Below are 19428 nucleotides of genomic sequence, written 5' to 3'. Positions count from 1 at the left end.
CGGATGTTGAGATCTTGGCTCTTGTTGGCTTCATAGAGGCCGTCGCAGCAGCAAGTGGAAGTGCATGAACCGTATCGTTCGGATATGCATTTTGTTCAGGCGATGGCATTAAGGCGACGTCTCGGCGTGCTAACAGCGTCGGCCGGAAATTCGCTGATCAACTCTTGTGGCTACTGAGGAGTGGTCGCGAGATCGAATGCGTAGTTTTGAGGAATTTAAATAGGGTTCTGCATGTTATAATGCATTTGATGCGCAAAATGGAAATTGCATGACCTCACCTGGAGCTTCTTGCTGTTGTAGAGGCGTTTTACAAATATGACAACACATGATCATCACCCCAAGGGTGTGGCCGACGTAATCGGGGACGGACATATGTCCATGCTTTAGGCATTACATAAGCATATTGCAGGGCACTTGGTACCATGTGCCGGATACCTACTTACCTACTCAGGCGGGTAAATAGATGCAGGTAGGGGGTACTTCGTAACGTCAACACCAGAATATGAATTGCCACTGACAGCACCCACGTTCTGAAGTCGCGTTGATTATTATCCTCAAAATCGGGCCGAGTGTGGTTAGGTCGATTGCAACTCACACAAATTGGGCACAGCTTTTTGGGCCGAATCATATCTTCTCTTCTGCAAACAAACTCGAATACTTGAGAAAAGAGTTTTACTCAAGCATAATAATGCCCTCGGATTTGTCAAATTACCTGGCCTCTCGATACCTTGTGGCAGACCCTAAGCCTCACTCCAAGAAGCGCAAACGAAAACAGTCTACAGCAAACGGACTTGTTATTACGGATGACGATGACAAATCCTGGATTCATCCGGACTCAGCGGCCGATAGACATGGAGAAGAGCTGCCATTAATAGTTCCCGGGTCTACATCTGAATTTCGCAAAACCACTAAAAGCAATTGGAAGAGCTTGGGAGCGACAAAGGTGGACACAGATGCAGCGGCCGCTGATGCAATTCTTGCTTCAACTGCTGCAGAAAACGAATCGAGACGAAGCACCAATGACGAAATGCCGACTGTTGAGAGAAATGATGGGCTAGTTATGATGAGCGACGGCACCCATGCTGGTCTCCAGACCGCTGCGGCAGTTTCCGCCCAGCTCCAACGGAGGCAAAAGGAAGAGCGCAGGGAGTTTGAGCGCCACAGAAGATCTGCAAAGGAAGAAGAAACCGTTTATCGCGACGCGACAGGACGAAGAATCGACATATCCATGAAACGGGCTGAAGCCAGAAAGGCAGCCGCTGAGGCTGAAGATAAAGCTCAGCTAGCAAAGCAAGCTCTTAAAGGGGCTGTACAGATGAATGACGCGCAAAAAAAAAGAGAGCAACTGGAAGATGCTAAGCTTCTTCCATTTTCTCGGAGCGCGGACGATGAAGGTATGAACAATGAACTGAAGCAACAGGAGAGGTGGAATGACCCGATGCTTCAATTCCTAAGGGATAAGAAGAACAAAGGAAGGCCTCAAAAGTCCGCTACAAGACGCCGGCCAATGTATGCTGGAGCAGTCCCGCCGAATCGATATGGCATTAAACCCGGATATCGCTGGGATGGGGTCGATCGAGGCACAGGTCTCGAGGCAGAGAGGTTCAACGCCATAAACCGGCGGGACAGAATCAAGGGTCTAGATTATTCATGGCAAATGGATGAATAATTTATATATATACTGCAAGATACCCCCGTCAATCTTTTATCTCAACGCCAATAAGTTGTCGTTTGTGCCCTGCCGGGTACCAGAATCATCACAGCAAAAGAGTCTATCTTCGGCGTCTAAGCCGCCTATCCGACCCGTAGTCGCAGAGCCGTTTTACCAATTTTATCCAGTCTCCTCTGGGCATTTGGCCTGGACGGTCGCCAACCCTGCCATGGAACTGTTTTATCAGATCAGTAATCGCAATACCATCGGCTGGTATCTTATCTAATATCTCCCATGGCTCAATTCCAGAAGTCTGTGTAGTCGGTGACATATCTAAAATGGCTGAGATTAGTGGGCACTAAAGAATTGCAAGGAAGACTGCCTGAGCAGACAACAATTTAGATTCATCCGGGAAAACGTACCGCCTGTTGCTGGATTTGGGCTGCTGGCCCTTGATGCGACCGGCGTCCCCCTCCCACTGCTACCAACCATCTTCACTCCTTTCCTAGGAGCAACAGCACTGTCGGACATTTCTGCAGTGGTTGCTTCTGCATCGCTACCAGAGCCATGTCCAGCTTTGCTTCGCCGGGCCACGTTTGGCTGCGATGCAGGAGTGCCGGCTCGGCTTCCGTTGCCTATCATAGAAGATTTCTTCATCTTCTTGCGCGATGACTCGTTTCCACTCGACTCAGATAATGCTGGAGATCCAGCTCGCTTCAAGGACTTGGTCTTTTTGGCCAACTCCCCAGGTTTCTGTTTCCCTTGTGGTGTCATAGATCCCTTAGAGCCCGTCCCCTTGGTCTTATCCTTCCCATCACCTTGTGTTTCTTTATCTGCATCCTTCTTGTCATCATCCTTATTTTCCTCTTCTCCTTCTTCCTGTTCGTCGTCACCGCTTGATCCTTCGTCAGACTACAGCTCGATGTTAGTTCGGTTTGACGGCATACTGGCAATAGAGACACAAGCATACCGAACTACTCCAGGGGTTTTCCTCGGAGTCGTCGCTTTCATAGATATCCTCTCGATCTCGCTTAATCAGAGCCTTCTTGGTGCTCTTGCCATATTTTTGTCGCTCAAGTTCTTCTCGCAATTGTTCCTGGAGTTCTTTGTCGACTCCCTGCTCGTCGCCCTCGCCGAACAGGTTTGCTCCTAGCTGCTCTCGACGTATCCTGTCTTTTGATTCCTTGGTGTCATCGTCCTCCATACGCTCAAAATACGGGGTCTCATCATCATCTTGAAATTCATCTCCGGATACATCCAGTTCGTCATGGTCAAGTTTCTCTGATCGTGAGGCAGCTTTAAAGGTGTCACTCTCGGTCTTAATCATCTGGCCACGACCATAAAGGAGTTTCCTCGTTGCCTCAAGATCACTCTGCCCCGCCTTCTTCTCCTCGTCCTTCATTATCCATCTACCAACATCGACCTTTCTGTTCATGAAAGCTTCCGCCTGATCAATGGTAAAGGGCTGGAATGGTGGTTTCGCACCAAATCTATACCACTTTTCCAAAGGCACCATGCGAAAGACAGATTTATCAATCATGAAAGCCACATTTGCTTCAGACAGGGCAGCAACATAGCTTCCTACCCACACGTTCTTTCCATCTGCATCTTCGAGATGCCAAGGCAAAGCTTCTTCATACCGAAGATCTGATTCCTTCTTGGCTGCCTCGGATTTCGGAGCCCTGTTAAACATGGTTTTTTCCTCCTTCTGTTTCTTGGGTCGTTTAGGGTTGTTGTCTTTGGCGACCGGTGCAATCTTTGCAAGGTCAATTGCCCGTTGGGCCTCTCGTTCGGCTTTAGCCTGTGCCAGCCTCTCCGCCTCCTGCTCTCCGACTTGAGGTGGCTCCGGTTCCTCTACCTTGGTGGCTCTTCCGGGAGGAGGCTGTCGAGCGTCTCGTCTGTGCAACGTAACTGGGCGAGCAAATTCGTCCTGATCTGTAGGGTCGATGGGAGAGTCGGAAACACGAGCCTGAGAGAATTTCATGAGGTGGTAGCGAAGACCTTCCAACAAGGACTTTTTGGTCGTCATTATAGGGATATCACTATATTGATGCTGAGGAGGGGGTTCGGACCAGCCACCATACTGTTTCCTCTGATCATCGTTATTCGGCTTGGAACCGTTAAGGCTCGTCTGTTGCAGAGTCCCTGAATTTGCCTTCACGGAAGGTTTTGATGGAATTTTTCTGGAGGGTGCAACAAGAGGGTTGGCTGGTCTCGGTCGCTTTCTCATGGGGCGCAGAGGGTTCGGCTTTTGATTGCGATGAGCTCCATTCTGATCCATAGAAGGTTGTCCTGCCATTATGAATAGTATACGTGGACAAAGAATCGATGTATTACAGCATTGGCTTCAACAGACACTGCTACCGCGTGTAAGCTCCTCGTGACCGATGTCACGAGTGTTCCGATGGTAGACTAGGTCACCAAGATAGCGAAGGGAGTTATTACCAGAGAAATGTCGTGTTCTAAATATATGCTCGTTTGTAGCTAGGTTTGTGTTGTCGAGTTGCGGTCGGCAAATGGCGATATCCCAAGGGGATCAAGGCTGCCGAGTAGCGTTTGCTTCCGAAATTATACAAGCCACCTGTTTGTCCTGGAGCACTCTGCCAGGAGCTGTGATTTGGCGACGGATATTAACAAATAATGACTGTGATAGGCTGTCTGATTGATCGAGAAGTCTGTCGTCGAGGCGCTGATGAGGTGGCGCTGGCTGCGACACAACTTAGTTGAGATTCACGGTGAAGCGGATGTTGCCGTGCCTGTGCAATTTCCAGGCAGAGTTAAGAATGTTTTTGGGCACAGCCTGGGGTGGAATTGCGAAGTGAGGACAACAATGAGGGTAAATTTGAAATCGGTCTCTCGATAGGTCCCACTTGCGCAGTCGAAAGCATCGGAAGAAACACGGAGCCTACTAGGCGCGACTTGGACTGCTGCCTCAGGAATAGCCAATAGTTAGATCTGGTAACGGTGGGTCCAGATGACCCATGGGAAGCTAGTACTACATGAACCTACAGGGCTTAGTGCCTAGTAGATACCTAGGTACATACACCTTCGCGCGCGGCCCCTGGTGCTAGTAATGGTCTCCTAGTTTATTAGTTATTGTAAGATAACTTATTAAAGTTCTTATTCAATATATAAGGTTTTTATTAAATAATAATAATTTAAGGCTTTTCTTATAATAGTTATGCTGTTGCTAGAACCAGGGCCCACGCGCGTAGTAGACGTACTATATGTACAAAGACATTTAGGCAAGCTGGAAATCACATTATAACTGCTTCAGAAGCGCCCCAGTTTCTTAAATATATTAATAATAGGAGTATATGAAGCCCGAAGTGGCCCGTTGGGTCAACAAGCACATGTGTACCTATTTTGGAGCCCGACGACACGGCTGGGCAGCTACAGTCTGGTGCAAATCAGTTTGCTCGTCGCTCCCCTAGCAGCAGCCTGGTGTGGATCAGGCCAGGCGTAGATCAGGCCAGGCGTACCGAAGCCCGCCTTGCGCCGCTAGTCTCTAACTAGAATAGAGCTTGCCTGGCTGAACTTGCCGCCTACTGCACTTGCTGCATCGTGGTATTCAATTGATTTTCTCTCCCTGCTCTTGTCAACATCCCACATTGAATTGATCATAACTGTACATACATCAAGGAATGGCCACTTGGTAACTGATTTTCAACCTACTGGCCCCCACTCGTCTTGCCAAGAGAAATAAATACCTTTCCGAGCCGACTGCAACACACAGCGTCGGGCGAGATCTATTTGAGTCCTGACCTGAAATTGCCTAAATGTACCGCAGCAAGGTTATCAGGTTTGGCAACGAATAGGCGATGATTGACTTCCCATCTCAAATCTATCTCTGATTTACACTTGGAATAAGTTGCGTTCTTCAACACAATCTTATTACTGGTGCTTCTCTTACGCATTTCCAACCAGACGTCCAGCTGACCCGTCATCACCCGGCAATTCTTGAACTGCGGCCGCCCTTACATGGGATTCTTCTCCTGTAAGATGGTCCGAGCGAACCCTATTTTCATTTCTCTCGCGATTGCAGTCGCTTACACGTCAGCAGTATAGGTTCCCGAGCCGAAGTGGCGCCACTTAATTGCATAGAGGCTCAGCTAAACGCCATTATATGAATAACTACAGCCATCGCCATGCAAGCTAATCGAGATGAACGACCACTAGGACTTGAGGATCGTCTTCGTGGGCTAATACTTGTCAATCAGGTGTCTCCAAGTACTAGCTCGGATCCGAAACCTCAGGCGTTGAGCCTCACATCCGGAAAGACATCTTGCATACCTTCCCACTCCCACTCTCGCCCTCCGTCTGAACAATTTGCGAATCTTTCGACGAATTTAGGCACTCAAAATAATGCACAGTCTCCCAGACCAGGAAAAAGGCGTCCAAACCAGGCTCAAAGACGCCAAATGAGTTCGGAGCTCTCTGTTGCTTTGGTTTCGCAATGGCAGTCTTTGAATCAAAAACCCGCGATGCCTGACGCAAGCTATAGCAGCCGCGTCTTCCGTCCTCTCGGTATAGATCGAAACACATATAACTCTTATGCAAATAACGACATAAGGCAGCAAGGTATTCGCCCAGAGCCGAGACCAAGAATTGCAGAAGCAAATAATTGCACTATTTCGCAGTTTCCAGGATCGCCTGACTTCTGCGGGCCTCAAATTGAGCGTTCTCAGACGTCTAGCTGGCGCCAACAATCATTTCCCCCTCAGAGTCCCAATTACGTACAAACCCATCACCATGCCAGTCATCGACAGTATTTCGATCAGGAAGATGTCGCTGCCCAAACTGCTTTACTTGATAGACTTTGCCACGAAGTCGTTCGCAGTTCTGAAATAGAAAGAGATGAAATTGCTCAAAAAGAGACCTTCAGACAAAGGGTTGAAAGAATTTGTCAGACAACAATTTCTGATTTTGAACAGAACACCATGGGCTCGCATTACTTTCCAAGTTCGTCTGTTGAGCTCAAATGCTTTGGAAGTTTGTCATCCGGATTCGCTACAAAAGCCTCAGATATGGACCTGGGACTATTTTCTCCTTTTTCCAGCATGCAACCGGACGCGGCAGGGTCGATGATACCACGGATGCTGGAGAAAGCATTCCTGGACGCGGGACTTGGCGCCAGGCTACTCAGTCGGACAAGAGTTCCAATTATCAAGCTGTGTGAAAACCCACCCGAAGAGCTACGCCACGCGTTGCTTTTGGAACGACTGAAATGGGAACACGGTACAGGGGATGCAGATGCTTCAGAAGACCCAGAGGAATATGAGCCAGACTCAAAAGCTAACGAGAATGCCGGCAACCTGACGACGGGCAGCCACGGGACTGAGTCTGCGCCACCGGTGGAGTTTGGATCTCCGGCGAGGGATAATGGTGGAGAAGACGAGCGCTTCCAGTTGAAACAAAATTCTCAAAGCTCACTTCGAATGCATTATGCCTTGGCTAAGAGGGTATTGAGAAGAGCTGGGGGTCGTGATGTTACAGCATCCAATTATCATGAATTCTCTGATATGGAATGGGTGACTCTCAAAAAGGTCTGTCAAGCGTTTGTGCGTGGATTATGCAACCCGGAGCTTCGATGCCGATTGGAATCGTGTCCCTCATTGTCGTTCGGGACATCTTGGTCGGCGACAGGCTATCGATCTCTTGCGGGGATTTGTGACCAGGCAGAAGGCGAGCAGATATGTTTAATGTGGGAAAATTGGTCTTCGAAAACGCTCATCTGTGATTCAGATGCGCAGTCTATGGAGGCCATGAGTACTTGGAGGGATATCCAGCAGAGAACAGATTTTGGAGCTAACCCCCTTGCTTATAACCGAGACCTGCATTTTGCATTCGAGAGGATGAAGCGGCTACCACTAGTCCAGCTGTGTCGATTAAAGCAAGATGTACATGAATCCCCAGCACCGTATCACCTCCGAGCACGAGTCATCGCAGATAGCCTTGTCAAGATGGATATGAACACGTCAGATTTAGCACTGAAAGAGGTTGCGCTGCGGTACATTGCAGGAATCAATGACGACAAAATTCGTGGGGAAATGATGAGTCTCTCAAATCAATCCCAGCAACCGATGGATCTTGAGGAGCTGGGACAGAAACACAAGTGCTTAGATCTTGCCTACAAACTCGAAATGGCGACTGATAACAATTTTTATGACGAAAGGCTTACTGGAGTTATCAAAGACTACATCAAAATATTGCGAACGCCACTGGTCAAGGTTACTGGGGATCAGCAAATTGCTAGATTCATTATTCCAGTAACTCAGGTTATGTTGCCATTGCTTTCCTCTATACGGCTCCTCCGGGATCCCCATAAGTTGGCAGACAAACAATCACGGAACAAATACCGAGATGCCCTGGAATTTCCATCTGGTGGAGTCGGAGTTCAATGTGATATCAATTTCTCGGCACACCTCGCTCTCCAAAACACTCTGCTGCTCCGTTGCTACTCCCTTACAGACTCCCGAGTTCGACCCATGGTCTTGTTCGTCAAAAGGTGGGCTAAAGTTCGCGGGATAAACTCTGGATACCGTGGCACATTGGGAAGCTATGGCTATGTGTTAATGGTGTTGCACTATCTTGTCAACATTGCAAAGCCATTTGTGTGCCCCAATCTCCAGCAGCTCACCCCTCCCATGGCCACACTTTCTTCCCCTTCCAGCAGCCCGAATGTGCCAACGTGTCAGGGATATAACGTCGAGTTCTGGCGTAATGAGAACGAAATCATGCATCTTGCAAGCGGTCACCAGCTCAACCAAAACACCGAAAGTATTGGCCAGCTGCTTCGAGGTTTCTTCGAATACTATGCTCAAAATGGGCCATTGAGTCGCGGGTTTGGCAAGGGATTCTGTTGGAGAAGGGACGTAATTAGCATTCGTACCTTTGGTGGCCTCGTGACGAAGCAAGAAAAGGGCTGGACCGGGGCTAAAACAGTGTATGAATGCCATATCCCTACCGGTGATGCGATGAAATACTGCGGGGAAGAGCTTTTGTCATCAAAGACTGCGTGCTCAGACTCAGCTGGACCGAAGACAACCCATCCTTCAGTGACGAACAGAAAGCACGGACAAGTGAGAGAAGTCAGGCACAGGTATTTACTTGCCATTGAGGATCCTTTCGAATTAGATCATAATGTCGCTCGAACTGTGACACACAGTGGCATTGTATCAATTCGCGACGAATTTCGGCGAGCCTGGCGGCTTATTCAGACAGCTGGGTGCGAAGGCTGGAGCGAAAACTTGCTAGAAGATGCCACCGAAGCTACGGACGATCACCAATCCTTCATGAGACTCTTGGAAGATATTCATGGTCCTCAAGACCAATGGATGCAAGCCCAGTTTTGAGTCATTGCCTGCCTAGAGCTACCTTATCTCAAAGTAATATTATTCCGCTACAGTATGAATATACCCCGAAATTATACAAGGTATAGAATGCTTGGATAAGACATTGCGCCTTGCAATTGCAAAGCTTTTTTCGTTTCATTTTATTCACTTTGGATGCAGCGCCTTTCTGTTTTCGGCGACACCCAGTATTGGGAATGGGGATCCTCTTAGATGGCTACAGAACGTGAGCAGATGGTGGCCCTCAATTGTTCTACGCTAAGCGACTTCAGAAAGCCTCGTTGGCTGTTTAACATAAACATATTCGCTTGACATTAGGGTAGCTTTAAGGGATGATAAAATACTAGTAGTCTATGAGTGCGTAAACACCAACCGCGCGTCTTCATATAATCTCTCTCTGATGAATTGCTTTCAAGTTTTGCAGCAATCTTTTGTTCTTTTATGACCATCCGTACTGACCTAGCTTTCTTCTAACCCTCCAAGCTCAAAACACTAAAAGGATTATTCTCATCGTTGTTCGTGTTTGTGCCGCTCTTAGCAGACAAAGCGGACTCGGAGTCATCAGTCAGAGTTGATTCGATCTCCTCACCCTCGTTGTCAGGAGATTCATTCCCGCAGAACTTCTTAGTCAAAAATGCATCGAGGGCATACAGTGATCTGCTTTTCTGAAGTTCTCGTGCGATTCTAAGGAGATCAGTTGTACAAGGGTAGAGTTCCACGGGTATCAGTTCGGACAGCATTGTGTATAGTCCTGTAACCTCTGGAAGGGCTTCATCTATTTCGGGACTGAATACCGAGCGTAACGTTTGCTGAAGGACCCGAAGTGAGTACAGCGTCCCCTGCATCTGTGCTGCAACGTGGACAATACCCCATGCCACACTGGTATCCCCCGATTTTGCGGTCAGGCCGACAAAGTATTTGTCAATAGTCTCCGTGAGCGTTTCTTCCCCTTTCCGAGTGGATTCCATCTTGTCCAGAGCCATTGCCAAAAAAAACCCAAAATTTAATACCATCACGCTGGATATCAGCCTCGCAACACTCTGCGCATGATAAAATATCGTCCAAATACTCTCGCATGAGATTGGTAGGCAAAAGCCTTACTTGACGACCAGCATGCGAGATGCTCTCGACCCGCCTAAATTCCCGAACTTGAAGGCATCCGTCTTTTCGAGGAAGAATATGGCTTCCAATAGAATATGCAAGTTGACGTATTGGGGTGCTTTTGTCCCAGGCGCTTCTCAGACCTGGACATTCCGTCAACGGAGGCAGAAACATCCTAATCGAGGAGTTCATAGACATGCCGGAGCGTCTTGAGTAAAATTCCAGGACAAGCTCAGACACTCTGGGATCCAAATCGTTCAGATTAAGTACTTCCAATCCAACTTTTTGCAAGCGAACAACTTCCTCAGATGTAGTATAGTTTTCTACAAATTCAATATAATCAGCAGATAGTGGTGCTGGTTTCGAGCAAATATCGATTAATCGTGAAAGAGTTGCCTGAGGGGCCATTTTGCGTTCATATGCCAGTTGTATTGCTTTTTCGGGGTACGCCAAGCCAACCTTGTCAAAAATCTGCCTGGGTGCAAAGCTTAGAAACTTGAAGCAGTGTCCGGATTCGGCGTGTAAGTCTCGGAAGAAAGCGACTTGTCCTTCTCCAAGATTGTGTACAAGCAAATCAGAGTCAGACGTGATCAAGACACCACCGTACTTTGAGACATTAGCTGCGCAAAAGTGGTCGGCTTCACCTGGCACAACCTCCGTTATCTTCCGGTATTGAGTAGATTCTCTGAGACAATTCAACACGGCCGGCACCAGAAAGCAAGGATCTGTCAGAGGGCATACATCCGTCCCTCCTGATTTGTAAATATCAACATCTGCTTCAATATCATCCGATGCAAGGTATGATACTGGACATCCCTGGAGGTGTGAGACGTAGAGGCGGTTCAGTCGCGTAGTAGCCCTCATCATCCTGCCCATGCGAACTTGTAGCTTTGCTCGAGGTAGAAAGCCATCAAAATATAATTTTCTTCTGCTTAAGTAAGTCAGACAGCCGCTACAGTATATACCGGTTCCAGTTGGGGGGGAATATGCATCTCGGGTACTCACTTACATGAGCACGTTGTGCCGGCAAAGCGACTCGAGCCAAGATATAGTGACGCGATTGAGAAGAGCATATGATGGCTGTCTGATACCACCTGCTCTACAAATATGAAGACTGTGGTAGGCAAGCGCAGGACCATCTATGACCACAGCCTCATCTTCAAGAGCGGCCCAAGTGGCTAGTGGCCGTAGAGTAGTATATAAGTGCGAGATACCCATTATGAAGATGGTAGTGAGTGAACTAATGCTTTGTATCAAACGTATATCGCTCAAGCGGCTTACGGACAGGTACCCAGATGATTAACTAGGCCCTTGCCTGGATGCAGGTATTCATGGGATCTATACGCAGGGGGTCTGGAAATCCAAAGAACAGGTATTCGCTTGGTTTGTGAGACGTCAGATGATGTGTCTGGCTGCACAAGTTCTGTTTGTCCGCAGTTGGTCGACAGCCTACCTGGGTACCTAGGTAGGTATCTAAGTAGACGTTGTTAGTATTTATAGATACAAATTCGGAGTACTCCATTGGAATGCCAGATACACAAGATTCCTCATAAACACTACCTCGTGCGTGGTAGTTTGCTAGCTACCTGATACTTAATAGCGTATAGCAAGCGCGTTGAATACCTAGTAGACTTACGGGAAATTGACATATCTGGTTCGATCTGTACCAATTTGAACTTTCGCAGCGTAAGGAACATGAATGTTTACTCCTTGCCTCGAGGGCACGCACCGACCAAGCATAGACGGACACATTCATTCAGTCGTACTTGAGAATAATCTTCATTCTCCTAAGATCGTACTTGGGGATATGATATATCCATTGATCCTCTGCGCTGGAAGGCTTTAACCTGAACTAGGCTTTTCACGTAGTGGATTTGACGAGACGTAGCAACTAGACCGGTCCGACTTTGGCCAGCCATTGGTTACCTACGAAAATTTGGCGGGCCGTCCGAGGTGCACTGTCTTGCGCACTGTACGCTCTAGGTGCATCCGAAGAGCCCTGTGCGCGACTCCGCCACTTGTTCTCCATGTCAGCTTGCACTGTATTCCACAGTGGTTTGCCCTGGGGACGACAAAAAAAAAAAAAACCTGGGCTCGTGAACCTCATCTCCTACCTGCCTTCATCTCCGCAGTGGCTAGGTACTTTCGAGCAATGCGCAACACACTTATTTTCGCTGGTAATTCGTGTCCAGTCCTCACTGGTCAAATATGCGAGAACCTTGGCATGACTCCCGCTGATGCGGAACTAACACAATTCTCCAATGTGAGATTCCCATAGCTCTTGCTTTTCCCGTCCACTGTACGACTTCCCTATAGACGTGCCGGTGCCGGCTAACACGTTCAAGGGGGAGACAAGTGTCAGAATCTTGACAAGCGTGCGAGAGAAGGATGTATTCGTGGTCCAGTCAGGAAGCCCGAAAATTAATGATTCCATCATGGAATTGCTCATCATGATCTCAGCTTGTAAAGGCGGATCCGCGAACAAAATCACAGGTTGGTCAAGCCCCGAGACTAACTGGCACTCAGACTAATACGTATTAGCTGTTCTACCATACTTTCCATATAGCCGGCAATCGAAAAAGAAAGCCCATCGTGGCGCCATCACCGCCCGGATGCTTGCCAACTTGCTTGGCGTGGCTGGAGTTAAGCATGTGATTACCGTGGATTTACATGCTTCACAAATGCAAGGGTTTTTCAAGTGTCCAGTGGACAATCTTCATGCCGAACCTATAATTGCGAAATGGATTCGACGCAATGTTGACAATTGGCGAGAAGCAGTCGTGGTGTCGAAGAATGCCGGAGGAACCAAGCGAGTTACTTCACTCGCTGATGCCTTGAAGCTCAATTTCGGAATGGTAACGACCGACCGAAGAAGAGGCACCAATATGACAGCAAGCATGATCATGAATCATCTTGATGGGCTTGATAGACAGTCTGCACTTGAAACCTCAGCGGGGAGTGACCTGTCCCCTCCTAATGAAGACGGCGTGGCAGGCGACGCACGATATAAATCCACGCAAAAACCTCGGGCGCCTCTGGCTGATTCTACTGGCTCTCCCACCCGTCGTGGTGATTCGAGGATGACACCACCAGAGGGGCAGAAGAAGGCATCTAGTGATGGCTGCTCCCTAGCCTCTCGCAGTACGCCTGATTTACCCCTGAACCAGGAGCAGGTTTTTGACGACCGCCGGGCCCAAGAGGTCATACATGGCCGTTTAATCAGAGGTCATGTTGTAGAAGATGACTTCAATTCTCCTGCCGTATCGACTGCCGGGAATAGTTTACAAGAGGAAGATCCCATGACAATGTCCCACGCTTCCTCCTTTTTCGTCCCAGAAGGACAGATTCTAGGCGGTGGTGGCGACCCAGCTGCAAGTTCCGACGAGGAGGACAACGCGTTTCAAGACACCAAAGCCGAACACATGATTACCTTGGTGGGCAATGTGAGGAACCGCACCGTGTTTATCGTAGACGATATGATAGACAAACCGGGCTCTTGGATTGCCGCAGCTGAGACGGTAGTGAAGAAAGGAGGTGCTAAAAAGGTCTTCTGTATCGCCACACATGGTGTTTTTGGCGCAGACTGTCTTGAACAACTCCAAGGATGCGAGTGCATCGATACGATACTTGTCACAAACAGCTTCCCTATTAATCAGGATCGGGCGAGGAATATCAACAAGCTCGTCGTCCTGGACTTGTCATTCCTCTTGTCGGAAGCTATTCGGCGTAATCATTACGGCGAGTCGATTTCACCACTCTTCCAGCACACCGGGGACTGAGGGCTCCTCAAATTCACCTGTACTAGTGTACTCTCGCTGGCGTTCTCGACTTCGTTGCCGCGATTTCGAATATGTTGCTCTACTTTCTCAGCGCGGCGTTCCCAATATGGCTTGTTTGTTTTAGTTACCGGTTTTACAGGCGACTATTCATGATGTTATGATCATACATTCATGACGTCCCCCAATCAGGAGGGCATGAAACTATTTTCCAGATGTATTTGACTCCTCCGCCCTCACCTGAGCTTAAGGTTCTTTTGATCAAAGGCCCACCGTGACATGCCCTAATGACAAGCAACTCGTCATTGTTGACACAACCAGCGGTGCCATCACTTGTGATGGCAAGGATCTAATTCAACCTAGAATGGATTCTTAACGGAACGCTGGTAGATTGGACTTCATTGATTGTAGAAGGCCCCGAGCTCGGATCATTTTTGATTATCGCCTTAACGGCCGTGAGCTTGGAGCAAGAGAAACTTTCGAACATAAATTAAAATGCTCTATAAATCGAATGATTGCAGTCGAGTCCTGTTACCCAATCCAAATGACGAGTGGACAAGCAAGCAGCTATCAACAATAAATGATATTGCCCAAGTTAGACGCAAGCACACGGAAATTTTGTCAAGTTCTGGAGATCCTAGCTATAGAACGTTCAATGTCCATCTATATTTGTGTTCTATTACTCTGATTCATAACCTGCTTTAGCCGATATCCTAGGTTCTTTCATTTTTCCTATGGAAGATGAGAGCCGATGCCTGGCGAAAAGAAAAGGAAGTCAATGTCAGTATTTATCGCTTAAGCCAATTGTGATGGGGGCTTACTTGATGATTGGGGAACACAAGAGTGTCAGCGACAACGAGGTTTTCGCGGCGTGTGGCTGTGAAAACAACCACCTCTGCAATGTCATCTGGTGTAAGAGGCTCGCAGCCACTGCCATGGCAAAGTTAAGTGTGAGAGACTCTTTCGTCATAGACAAGAAGGTGTAACTCACGCATATACTGCATCGGCTTTCGCCTTGTCGCCATCAAACCTGACAAGTGAAAACTCCTGCCAAAGACTTCTGATGAGTGACCGAAGATTTCAAGCATTTCCACAATACGTGAGGACTTACCGTCTCGACCTGGCCGGGATCTATCTCAATAACTCTGATGCGAGTCGCGATAAGCTCCTTTCGTAAGCTCTCGGTGAAGCTACGAACTGCAGCCTTGGTCGCGCAGTAAATGGAGCCTCCAGGATACGGTTCACGTCCTGCAATGGACCCTACGTTGATGATATCGCCCTGTCCACCATTGGCACGCTGTTGAAATATCGGTAGTATGGCTTGAGTCATATTGATCAACCCTGTGACATTGGTTGCAAACATGATATTTACATCCTGCTCATTAATGTCAGGGGCACGTGCGACACCTTTCACAAGGCCGCTACACAGATATCCGCAAATTTCATTAGCCATTCGTCCAATAGAAAACTAATATATATGGGGGTTTAGGTCTGTATGCCTTATCTGTGATAATAATGGTGCATGAAAATACGTTTCACAGGACCACGGATTGACGAAGGGGTGACCAAGGCCATAGGCCACTTACGCATTGTTGACGAGAATATTGATATCCCGCCATCCTTCAGGCAGATTTGCGACGAAGCCACGGACATCTTCAGGATTGCTAACATCAAGCTTCACAGGGAGTACTTTGACGCCCTGGCCGACCTCTTGCGTGATTTGAGAGGCCAGTTCGTTCAGTGAGTCAATGCGACGAGCCGTAAGGATGATGCGCAAATTGTCTCGGCTAGTGCGAGCGAATTCCAAAGCGGTAGATCGCCCAATGCCTGATGAGGCGCCTGTAATGAGTATTGTCTTACCAGCCAGACGCTTAGCAGCAGCGGAAGCCATGGTTCGAACCGAGAATATGCGGTAGGTATTCGGATGCTGGCTTAGACAAACGTTCGAGGGCACACGTGTTGATAAGCGGACAAACCCTGTGGGTAGTGGATTGGGTCTGCAAACGATGGAAAGCAAAGGACTCATCTATGTCAAACGTGTGGCACCGGAGGGGGACGGATGAATTTGCAAAGAAGTTGGTTTTAAGGCGTGCTCTTGTCTGGCGGGTCGCGACGGCCGCTAACGTATGGGGGGAAGCGAGGTGAGATAGCCGAGGGTGTTTTGATACCACTCTGGCTGGTTGTCTACGAGATACCTACCTACCTAGGTAGTAGGAAGCTATATTGACCAGATATAGGTTCTAATAGGTGAGGCACGAGAATATTTAATATTTTAACACTCGCAGTTGTTTAGCGGCGCTGACACAAAAAAATGTATCAAAGTTCGCCATCGCGCCCCGTGTTCAATCTTGTGTCCCTACAAACATGTTACCAATAAAAAGGTACCTAGTCTACCTAGGTCGGTATCTACTAGGCAGATATCTACTTGGTTTCAATGTTGTAATCGACACCAGGAGTAAGTACCTAACTAGGAGGTAGGTAATATTGCGTGTTAGTAGGTACCTAGGTAGGTACCCAAATACTTGCTTCCGCTAATTACCTAGGTACTTAAGTACTTGAGTACTTAGTAGTAAGGCTTTGTTTCGGCGCCACTGCCCGCATTCACTTAAGTAGGTAATTTCTCAATGTACCAGACGGAGAACCAACTAAAGTAGTAGTTACCTAAAGCACCTGAGTACTTAAGGCACTTGATGCACAGAGTCGGCGCCCCACAGTGTGTGCTTGTCCAGATTACTGTGGCTGTCAGGTTTTGTGACCAAGTCTGGTGCTCTTCAACTACCTAGGTCGAACTGTGCACGCGTCAAACCTACTTCTGCATTGTGATACCATCGTGACAGCATGTCTCAAGAGGGAAGCGTGATCAGAGGGCTTCAACACGGTCCGACTGAAAAGGAAAGAAAGTATGACCGCCAGCTTCGGCTCTGGGCTGCCTCTGGTCAAGCTGCCCTGGAGTCTGCAAACGTCCTCCTTGTCAACAGTGGCCCTGGAACGGTTGGTATTGAGGCACTGAAAAATTTGGTTTTACCTGGTTTGTACATCCCGTAGCTCCAGGAAGCCGATTAGTTCATTAACGGATAGTCAACCTCTAGGCATTGGAAAATTTACTATAGCCGACGACGCCATTATTCAAGAAGCAGACCTCGGTGTCAATTTTTTTCTCGATGAAGCTTGCTTAGGCAAGTCTCGAGCTCTTTGTTGCGCCGAATATCTTGTTGAGCTCAATCCCGAAGTTTCGGGCAATTGCTTCCCAGAAGAAGACGTTCGTAGTCTCTAGCCTCCACGTCTCCTTTTTTAGAACACCATGTTTCGATGTTTCGGTACTGACTATCTGTGACCAGGATCCTTTTGACCTTGAGAAGCTGACAGCTTCGTCGGAACCATTCACCATCATTCTCTATACTTCATCTCTTCAGAAGGACTTGGTTTGCTTCCTCGAGTCGTATGCTGAGAGGCAAAAGATCCCAATCTTGAGTGTTCATAGTGTTGGTTACTATTCATACTTCACACTTAAGCTACCGGCGCATCTCCCTGTCGTAGATACTCACCCAGATGAAGATGCAACGGCGGACTTGAGATTGCTAGATCCATGGCCAGAGCTGTCTACATTTGTGAGCCAGTTAACCAAGGACATTGATGACCAAACCGATCATGATCACGGCCACTTGCCCCTGGTTGCTACTCTTCTTCATTGCCTCGAGGAATGGAAAGATGCACACCAAGGCAATCCACCATTGGCATATTCCGATAAGTTGGCATTCCGAAATTTGGTGGCCAACGGCGCCAGGCGTAATAATCCTGAGGGAGGAGAAGAAAATTTTGAAGAGGCTGTTGCGGCGGTGATGAAACACGTTACACCATTTTCTCTACCATCTTCCTTGAAACAAATTTTTGATTATAGCAATTCAACAGAGGTAAGTCTATCGTACCTGTGTTGCTTCCCCTCAATCTGAAATATCGTCCTAGATTTCGTCAAGTGACAGCTTCTGGATCATTGCAAAAGCCGTTGAACAATTCTACGAAAAGCACCACCAACTTCCACTGTCTGGAGGCATACCCGATATGAAGGCTGAATCTGCAGTATACATCAAGCTTCAGTCTCTATATAAGGCGAAAGCACGGCAAGATGCTAGCGAAGTAATGAGTACTGTTCGTACCCTAGAAGGTGGTATAGGTGTTGCGCAGGCTGAGGTAGAGTTGTTTTGCAAGAATGCGAAATTCATCAAGCTAGTCCAAAGCTCGGTGCATGCACCAACTCTCACCAAGATCGTCGGTATGTACAAGCAGATGACGGCAGGACCGACTATTGGTGTACTTGTTTGTGCTGACAACTCATTTGATTCACAGAAAATGAGCTCTTGAACGATGAGCTTTCCGCAGTAGCTGGTCCTGAAACGCCCCTTTCGTTAATTTCCATATATATTGCGCTTCGTGCTTCCACTCTCATCTCCACGGACAGTGCCGAAGAGATTGTGGATTTTGTCGCGAGCTCAATCCCGAGCCTTTCGGGAAACAACAGGCTTTTGCAGGTAGCCCAAGAAGTAATACGGTCGAACCGGGGGGAAGTTCATAATACGGCTGCAATTACTGGAGGCATGGTTTCCCAGGAGATGATCAAACTCATCACAAACCAATATGTTCCCATTGATAATACCTGCATTTTTGATGGCATAGAAAGTCGCTGCCAAGTGTTGCGTTTAAACCTCAGCGAGCATCATTTTCAGGAATAAAAGTCAGCTTCACTGAGCCATTTCAAAGCACGCTTGTACCAGTCCACTTCCCAATTGCATACACGTGCCTAAAACACAGTAGGATCTATTGGTGGTGAGGTCAATTGACCATGCAGTGAATTTGGTAGCCCTAAGCCTCTGCACTGCAACCACGTACCTTCTCGGGTACCTACTATCTCTAAGCAAGGTACCTACCTACCTACCTAGATAAGTAAGTACCTACTAAGTAGGTACTTAAGTAGGTACCTAGGTCTAGGTACTTAAGTAGGTAACTTTAGTAGTTGGCAGGTCAATCGGTTGGTCCTACAAGTCCTAGTGTGCCTTGCACCTGCTGTGTTATACACCCTGAGAGCGAATGGGCCACATGAATACCCACGAAACCGCGACTTCCTTACCCGCTGTCCATGACCAGTCTCAAATTTGGTTGCTGATCTCCCCATTTGAAAATTCTTTCATACCGCTTTTATGCTCTTGCAATTGTCATAGCTCAACAGTCATCATTCCGAGCTTGCCCTCGGACGAGGCATGATGGACTACAACCTGCTGTGCAACAATCTCAAATGTAGAAGGGAGCTCCGTGATAGAGCTCTTGTTACCACGTGCAGGTATGTTTCTATCAACAATTGCAGACTCGCAAAGATTTGTTAATGTGGTAGCATTCCAATAGGCTAATTCCCGTGGAAGTCATGCGTTTTGCCTAGATTGTGTTCAACACCTCCGCTTAGTCTGTGACATAGCCGCCAAGCAGACATTTGTCTGTCCCGCCTGTCACTCAACGCTGTTCCGCGATCGAGACACTTTGATAGCAAACCTTCTTCCTA

The 19428-nt window shown here is 47.9% G+C and overlaps 7 protein-coding genes across 7 annotated transcripts; 4 read left to right on the top strand and 3 right to left on the bottom strand.

The window, feature by feature from the left end:
- Nucleotides 1-688: 688 nt before the first annotated feature.
- MAA_02720 (cell cycle control protein (Cwf26)) lies at nt 689-1669 on the top strand (the record flags this gene model as incomplete). The annotated part of the gene is made up of 1 exon (XM_007820718.1): nt 689-1669. One exon carries the CDS (start codon nt 689-691, stop codon nt 1667-1669), a length of 981 nt encoding a protein of 326 aa, XP_007818909.1.
- A 281-nt stretch (nt 1670-1950) lies between these two features.
- MAA_02719 (transcription initiation factor) lies at nt 1951-3950 on the bottom strand (the record flags this gene model as incomplete). The annotated part of the gene is made up of 3 exons (XM_007820717.1): nt 1951-2009; nt 2074-2563; nt 2622-3950. The coding sequence occupies 3 exons, from the start codon at nt 3948-3950 to the stop codon at nt 1951-1953; spliced, it is 1878 nt and encodes a 625-aa protein (XP_007818908.1).
- Nucleotides 3951-6591: 2641 nt separating this feature from the next.
- MAA_02718 (Poly(A) RNA polymerase cid13) lies at nt 6592-9006 on the top strand (the record flags this gene model as incomplete). The annotated part of the gene is made up of 1 exon (XM_007820716.1): nt 6592-9006. One exon carries the CDS (start codon nt 6592-6594, stop codon nt 9004-9006), a length of 2415 nt encoding a protein of 804 aa, XP_007818907.1.
- A 467-nt stretch (nt 9007-9473) lies between these two features.
- On the bottom strand, nt 9474-11322 carry MAA_02717 (DNA replication initiation factor cdc45; the record flags this gene model as incomplete). The annotated part of the gene is made up of 3 exons (XM_007820715.1): nt 9474-10043; nt 10105-11032; nt 11114-11322. The coding sequence occupies 3 exons, from the start codon at nt 11320-11322 to the stop codon at nt 9474-9476; spliced, it is 1707 nt and encodes a 568-aa protein (XP_007818906.1).
- Nucleotides 11323-12256: 934 nt separating this feature from the next.
- Nucleotides 12257-13883, top strand: MAA_02716 (5-phospho-ribosyl-1-pyrophosphate synthetase; the record flags this gene model as incomplete). Its single annotated transcript, XM_007820714.2, has 3 exons — nt 12257-12367; nt 12450-12597; nt 12646-13883. 3 exons carry the CDS (start codon nt 12257-12259, stop codon nt 13881-13883), a joined length of 1497 nt encoding a protein of 498 aa, XP_007818905.2.
- Nucleotides 13884-14867: 984 nt separating this feature from the next.
- Nucleotides 14868-15771, bottom strand: MAA_02715 (oxidoreductase; the record flags this gene model as incomplete). Its single annotated transcript, XM_007820713.2, has 3 exons — nt 14868-14927; nt 14992-15301; nt 15467-15771. 3 exons carry the CDS (start codon nt 15769-15771, stop codon nt 14868-14870), a joined length of 675 nt encoding a protein of 224 aa, XP_007818904.2.
- Nucleotides 15772-16718: 947 nt separating this feature from the next.
- Nucleotides 16719-18607, top strand: MAA_02714 (ubiquitin-like activating enzyme (UlaA); the record flags this gene model as incomplete). The annotated part of the gene is made up of 5 exons (XM_007820712.2): nt 16719-16908; nt 16970-17139; nt 17219-17791; nt 17844-18150; nt 18225-18607. 5 exons carry the CDS (start codon nt 16719-16721, stop codon nt 18605-18607), a joined length of 1623 nt encoding a protein of 540 aa, XP_007818903.2.
- Between the last annotated feature and the right edge of the window lie 821 nt (nt 18608-19428).

This window comes from Metarhizium robertsii, assembly GCF_000187425.2.
Source record: "Metarhizium robertsii ARSEF 23 chromosome Unknown MAA_Scf_4, whole genome shotgun sequence".
Lineage (NCBI taxonomy): Eukaryota > Fungi > Ascomycota > Sordariomycetes > Hypocreales > Clavicipitaceae > Metarhizium > Metarhizium robertsii.
This window is presented reverse-complemented; position numbering and strand designations above follow the sequence as displayed.